General features: G+C 62.1%; 1 protein-coding gene across 1 annotated transcript; it reads left to right on the top strand.

Moving 5' to 3' along the window:
- The first annotated feature begins 954 nt into the window (after nucleotides 1-954).
- On the top strand, nucleotides 955-5,653 carry ASPHD2 (aspartate beta-hydroxylase domain containing 2). The gene is made up of 3 exons (XM_065646706.1): nucleotides 955-1,840; nucleotides 4,353-4,466; nucleotides 5,544-5,653. Exons 1-3 carry the CDS (start codon nucleotides 955-957, stop codon nucleotides 5,651-5,653), a joined length of 1,110 nt encoding a protein of 369 aa, XP_065502778.1.
- Nucleotides 5,654-6,914: the final 1,261 nt, after the last annotated feature.

A 6,914-nucleotide genomic window follows, 5' to 3' on the forward strand; every position in this document is an offset into this window, starting at 1 on the left:
TCTTTTCACCAAGCTGCTTCCCAAGAGCTGTGATGGTGGGGCAGGACAGAGCCGCCGGGGGTCATTGAAGAAGGGACAGGCAGCAGCTGCTGGTTGTGTAGCGGGATTGTCCCCTGCCCGGGGAGGAGGACAGGCTCTGCTTTTTGGGCCAGGTGTGTGGGGTGTTGCAGTGATGCTGGGAGCTGTTCAGGTCCTGTGAGCTGGTAACCTCTGGTCCGTGTGATCAAACAAGCCAACCCCAACCTGCCACCATCGCTGCTGTGCCCTCGCCTGGCTGGCCAAGCCCTGGTGTCCCCAAGGGCAGAGGCACAGGCTCGGGGCTGTCAGCTCAGTCTCTGGAGGGAGAGTCATTTCACAGCATGTAGATCGAGGGAATAAACTGATGTGCTGCGAGATAGGGCCGTTAAGTGTCTATTCCCAGCTTTGCCCTGCTACCTTATCCGCCAGATTTCAGACGTGATAAGGCAGCAGTGGAGGAGAGAAATGGGGGGAGCAGGAGGGGAGATGGTTTCCTTAGGCAGTGGGAGCTGAGGTGCCAGGCTCTCCCTCCTCACCTTCCGTTTGGACATTTGTGGAAGATGCTGTTGAGAGGGGTGGGAGTTTTTCTCAGCTTGAGATGGTGTTTGGCTTCTAGGCAGGGAGGAGGACTCCTCGTCCATCATCCCTCCAGGAGGAGTCGGTGCTCTGGCACATGGTCCCAGCAGGGACCCCGAGGGGAAACCACCTCCCTAATGTCTCTGTGTTTCTTTCCCCAGAGCCTCCCTCCAGCACTGCCTTTTGGGATGATCGGCGCAGGAGCACGGGCAGCAACCCCCCAGGCACATCACCGCTGACCCGCGGCACTGGCACCCCCAGCAGCCTGGCTGCTGATGCAGAGCTCCTGGGCGCGCAGGAGAGAGCTGCAGCTCCTCATCCCCATGGCAGCCCCTTCGCCCCGCGCCCTGGCCCAGCTGCATGGTGTGGGTGCCCCTGAGGAGCACCAGGACTGACCGCCGGGCCCCCCTGCGCGCAGCCCCCGCCCGCCGCACCACCATGTCTCTGGAGTGGCTGCTGGACTGGAGCTGGTCCCTGGACGGGCTGCGGGATTTCATCGCCACCGGCATCCAGTCGTTCCGGGACTGCGACGCCAGTGCCCTGGCCGCTGTCGCCTGCCTGCTGCTGCTCTTCGTCTGGTACTGCTACCACGTGGGGCGGGAGCAGCCCCGCGCCTACCCCACCGTCAACGCCCTGATGCAGAGCGCCGAGGCCAACGGTGTGCAGAACGGCTTCGTCTACTGCCACTCGCCCGAGTGCGTGCGCTGCGCTCACCACGACGGGCTCAACCAGAAACTCTACCACAACCTGCAGGAATACGCCAAGCGCTACTCCTGGTCTGGCATGGGCAGGATCCACAAGGGCATCCGCGAGCAGGGCCGCTACCTCAACAGCCGGCCCTCCATCCAGAAACCAGAAGTCTTCTTCTTGCCGGACTTGCCAACCATGCCCTACTTCTCCCGGGACGCTCAAAAGCACGATGTGGAGTTGCTGGAGCGTAACTTCCAGACCATCCTGTGCGAGTTTGAGACCCTCTACAAAGCTTTCTCAAACTGCAGCCTCCCGCAAGGATGGAAAATGAACAGCACACCCAGCGGGGAGTGGTTCACCTTCTACCTGGTGAACCAGGGCATGTGCGTGCCCAGGAACTGCCGGAGATGCCCACGGACGTACCGCTTGCTCGGGAGCCTCCGCACCTGCATTGGCAACAATGTCTTTGGGAACGCGTGCATCTCCGTGCTGAGCCCAGGCACCGTCATCGCCGAGCACTACGGACCCACCAACATCCGCATCCGCTGCCACCTGGGTAAGTGCCCGGCGGGGGGGGTTCGTCCTGGCTGGGTGTCCCCACCACGGGCAGTGCTGGGGGGCTGCAGCCATACTTGGGTGCAGGAGCCCACGAAAGGCCTCTTACACCCTGTACTCGCCCAATTCAGCAGCTAATTGCAGCCCCAGGGCTGACTTAGGCACCTGCTCCGCTTTGGCATGGGGAAGTTTTGGGGCTTTGGCAGCAGCAGCCTCCCCAAGCGAGGCCAGTGCTCAGTGCCCCACCAGGTGCCCAACCTCCTCGGGGTTCCCAGCACAGCAGCAAGAGTGTTTTGCCTCCTCCTCTGGCAAACCTGGAGGTGTGGGCTCCTGCTGGTGCAAGATACGGGGCTGGTCTTGTGCAGGGGTCTCCAAACACCCCTGTCTCTGTAGCACCCCTACCTCCCATCGTGGGATGCGGGGCAGCTGGGGGTGCTGCTCCAGCGCAAAACTCTCTCCCAGTGCCACCCCCCCGGCAGCTCCCCCTCTCCCGGGATTTCAGGTGCTCTGTGCTGACGCAGGCAGATGTGAACAAAGCCGCTGCTTTGGTGCGAATCAGGGGTCCCAGGGTGTCCCCTCCGGCGGGTGAGCGAGGGGCTGGTGGCATGGTGCTCCCCGCGCCGCGGGTGCCGCGATGGGGACAGCCCCCGCGGCACAGATGGTCGGGGCTCTGCCGCGCTGGAAGCAGCACAGATCGCGCCGGGGGAGGCACCGCACGGGCCGTGCTGGCAAACACTGAACGCGCTTGTTCAGCCAACTCCTCTTGGGTAAACACACTCAGGCAGTGACTGGCCATTTATTTAGAATGGGAATCGGTTCTCAGGGCTGATCCCAGGAGCTCTCCATGCCCAGGGCTGGGGGTCTGGGACCTGCCCTCGCTGGTGCCCAAGGCAGCCCAGCACCCGGCTGCCAGCTCTCCCTCCTCTCCAGGGAGATGTGCTCCCCTTGCAAGGGCTGAGCGGGGAGGGGGCTGGTGAGGTCCAGGTGAGATGAGCCATCCAGGTCATTCCATTGTCCTTCCGTGTTTCCCAGCTCCATCTGCCCCACAGCTGCTGGTCCCCCAGCCGGGACACAGCACTGCACTGGGGACACGCTGACAAGCTGCTCGGGCACTCACTGATGTCCCCACCACAGTGCTGAGCGCTCAGCTGTCGCTGTGCCCAAGGCACAGGTGTGGTTAAGAGACAACCTGCCCTTCCAGGCCAGCTTGCTCTGCAAAGCCAGAGCAGCCGGCAGCGCAGCCAAGTCGCTCTCTAGGTTTTACCCTAACCCTGCTGCTGCTCTGCTGAACACACAGGGCTGAGCACAGGCACTGGCTCTGCCCTCCAAGGAGAGGGAATGACCCTGGGGTGCAGGTGCGATGAAAAGGCTGTGCATTGCTGGCCACCTCCTCCCCACCTCCCCTGGCTGCTCCGCTCCCCCTTTCCAGCTGGAGCGTGTCCAGCTGAGGCTGTGCTGCAGGGATATGGCTTTGGGGTTTGTAGGCTTTGAACCACCCGTTAGAAAAGCAGAGCAGCTTTTTGTGCTCCTGGCTCTCCTGGGCAGCTGAGAGTCCCTGCTGTGCTTGCTTGGTTTTGGCATTGCTGTGAGATCTGCTCCTGCTCATTTGCTGCATCGTTACCGTTTGCAAAACACGTGAGCCCTGACTCCTTTCTCCGCCACGGCCACATCTTTGGGGTAGGTTGACTCTGCACCAGCTGCAGCCGTCCCCAGCATTGCGGGGGGTGACATTCCTGATGCAGGGGGTGGTGGGATCAACCCTTGTCAAATTGGCCTGACTTGCATTAGTGTTTCAGGAAAAGACCCCTTTTATCTCTAGGTTTGTCCTTCTGCTTGTGGCCTGCACAGTCTCTTCCTTTATGAAGGTTTTGTGACCCTCCCCTGAATTTCTGTCCTTGGAGCTGCCTCGTGGGGGAATTGGCAGCATCTCAGATGGGGGACTAAGTGACAAGGCAGATGCTGAGTGACACGAGGTCAAAGGGGAGCTTGTGGCAGCGCTGGGAATTGAGCCCATTGCTTGAGTCCCAGTGCAGCATCTCCTCCTACCCAGCCTTGCCCAAGCAGGGGGATTGCAGCAGAGCTGGAGGAAGCAAAAGGCAGGCTCTGCCTTTGGTCTGTGTTTGTGGGCTCCGGGGACTCAGTGGCTGTTCCAGGTACAAAAGAGGGTGCCCACGATGCTGAGCTCTTTGGGATACAGCCCTGCAGCAGCTGGGGCCGAGAGGGGCAGGAGGGAGCGGGCAGAAGAGCAGGCACAGAGCTGCCGAAGAGCTGCACAAGGCTCAGAGTTCCACCTGCAAATGCAGTGCCAGCTCTGTGCATGTTCTGAACCTGCACTCTGCCACGCCACCGGGTTCAGCACAGCCTCTGCTACTGCTCTCTGCAGGGAAGCAGCCCCTCGGCTGCAGCGTGGAGCCCGGGTGGAGCTCACCATATGCATTTCGGGGCTGCTCCCTTCTCCCCGGGAGCGCGGCGCTGCCTGACCCTCCCTGTGCTCGTTCTCTCTGTGCCTGCAGGTCTGAAGACGCCCAGCAACTGCGAGCTGGTGGTGGGGGGTGAGCCGCAGTGCTGGGCTGAGGGCCGCTGCCTGCTCTTTGACGACTCCTTCCTGCACACGGCGTTCCACGAAGGTCAGTGCAGCGCGGGGCCTGGCAGCCTCATCTCACACCGAGAACAGTGCCGATGAGCGGGGGGGACAGCGTGGCCTGCGCCCAGTCCCTTCTCCTACCAAGGCACCTGCAGGGCTGGTGGCAGCTGCATCCCGCGGGTGACACCACTGCTGCCCTTGGCTGGCACCAGGGCTGGTGTGGTGGGGCTCACCGCCCCCACGAATGCTCCTGGCTGCTCCAGAGCGGTGGAGGGTCCCCATGCTCCTTGCCCAGGGGAGCCCCAGGACTTGTTCCTGCTGCCAGCCCAGCACAGGGCCCCCAGTCCTCTCCCTGCCACGGCAGCCAGCACAGAAATGCTTCCTGGTCCCCCAGAGCTCCATGGGCTCCAATGCCGACAGCCTCGGCATCCTCTGGCCCTTGCTGGCAGCAGCACAGCGGCTGCGGTGGTCCCGGTACGAGGCAGCGGCTCAGCGCTTACGTGCCAGAGGCGCCTTTGTCTCTGGTGCAGGGAGAAAAGCCTCACACTGGCCTGTTTTGCTGCCTCCCTCCATCACTGATGGAGGCCGTTCCGCTTCAGCTCTCCCAGATTAACCGGCATTATTCACTGATGGCATAAAAGCATCAAGCAGAGCTGTGAAGAGTGGGAGAACAAAAGCTGTTGCTCCCACATCCATCCTGCTGTGGGGTTGGGAAGGCAGCTCAGCGCGGGGCCGCGGGGCTGTGATTGCGCAGCGGCAGCTCCGTGCACAGTTGAGATGCAGCTGCGCTGGGGGCAGGCTCAGCATCGTGCTGCTGCCTGCACCAGGAAACCGCCGGCTCCAAGCACCCAGACCAGCCCCGGAGCCCTGGCAAGGAGGATGGTGCCCTTGCCAGCTGCTGGAGGCACTGGGCTTCCAGGGAGCAGATGTTGTTTACTGGGGTTGTACTGGGCAGACACCTCCCTGCTGCAGGTGCAGGCTGGCCATGCCGCTGGGTGCAGGCGCTGCCCCGGGTACAGGCAGCAGCTTCCCAGTGCGGAGCCCGTCACCATCACGTCGGGGCGAGCACCAGCCTCTGCCCTGGGAGCGCAGTCGCAGCCCCTGCTTGTTTCCTCGCCAGGTCCCCCAGAGGAGGGTCCCCGCGTGGTGTTCATGGTGGACCTGTGGCACCCCAATGTCGCTGCCGCGGAGCGCCAAGCCCTTGACTTCATCTTCGCCCCTGGACGGTGACGGTGCTGCCGGTGTCGTGGGTTCCAGGGTGGCCATGCCGGCTCGGCTCTGCTCCACCATGCGTGGATGCCTGCCGTGATGGCACACGGCCTCGGGGTCCTCCCTCCCAGGGCTCCTGTAAATGGAAACTGTCACCTGTGTCAACGCCCATCTCTTTATTCCCATCGTTGGCTTCAGGGATTATTTTCCAACACGCCAGCGCGTCGCCTGCCCCCCATGGTTCGCTGCAGCACCACACCCATCCGTGTTATGTTGCTACTGTGTTTCGCGGTGTTCAGAAGTAGAGTAACTAAACCAAGGGTGTTTGTCTGAATGTGATGATGTAAAACTTCTTGTGGTTGTCAAAAGAACAGCACACACACATCAAACCAGCCAACCAGCCCAGCGCTGAGCTCAGCCTGCCCCTGTTGCTGTCCCCAGAGATGGAAACCAGAGGCTGCAGTGGGCAGGATGCACCCCTGGGCAGACAGGGCAGCACAGGCAGCGCTCAGCCTGCAGAGAGCTCCTGCACCACCAGCCCAGGGGCTCCTGTCCCCCTCGCATGCCAGCGGGGCCCCGGCCCACGGTTCCCGTCCCTCCTGCCTCAGCAACTGTTTGCCACGCGGGCAGGAGCAGAGCCTGAGGCCGGCTGCCCGTGCCCCCAGCCACAACCCAATGTCCGCCCTGGCAAGGGGACAGCGCACATCAGGCCCACTCTTTAATCTGACCAAGGGCATTATCAATTGCCTAAATCCCCTCCTGGCTTTATCTGCAACCTTTGGTTTTCACCGCTCAAGCTGGGAAGCCCCTGCCAGGCAGGGACACGTTGGGAACACAGAACTGGGCTTTTGTCTGTCCACAGCAAAGGGAGGAGGTGACGCTTCCTTCTGCTGCTCCAGCTTCTCCTCTCCTGAAGCCAGAGCGAGCATTACAGAGCAGCAGCTCACACATACCTGATGACAGCACAGGAAAGGTTTCCCAAGGCAGCAGGTGTTTTGTTCTGAAGCCCAAGGGACGAGCCCTCAACCCTGGGATTCCTGCCCGCCCAGCAACTAATGCACTTTGCCTGACGTCACCAAGCATCCAGGGTTTGTTTGGGGGTTTTGGGGTGCAGAGCGACCCTAGGGTTTATAACATGCTACAGGTGAAGCACAGCATGTCGCGGGTGCTCACCGCTGTCCTTGCACCTCTGGTTGGGACACGGCTGTGCCGGGGTCGGTGGCCTCGGCGTGGCTCTGGGGACTGCTCACCCCTGCATCCGGGAGGGAACACAGCCCATCTC

The sequence above is a fragment of the Caloenas nicobarica genome, chromosome 16, assembly GCF_036013445.1.
Source record: "Caloenas nicobarica isolate bCalNic1 chromosome 16, bCalNic1.hap1, whole genome shotgun sequence".
Classification (NCBI taxonomy): Eukaryota; Metazoa; Chordata; class Aves; order Columbiformes; family Columbidae; genus Caloenas; species Caloenas nicobarica.

Coding starts and splice junctions, on each gene's coding strand:
- ASPHD2 (XM_065646706.1), top strand. CDS start 955: ATGGTGTGGGTGCCCCTGAGGAGCACCAGGACTGACCGCCGGGCCCCC. Junction 1,841..4,352: donor CCGCATCCGCTGCCACCTGG/GTAAGTGCCCGG, acceptor CTGTGCCTGCAG/GTCTGAAGACGCCCAGCAAC. Junction 4,467..5,543: donor GCACACGGCGTTCCACGAAG/GTCAGTGCAGCG, acceptor TTTCCTCGCCAG/GTCCCCCAGAGGAGGGTCCC.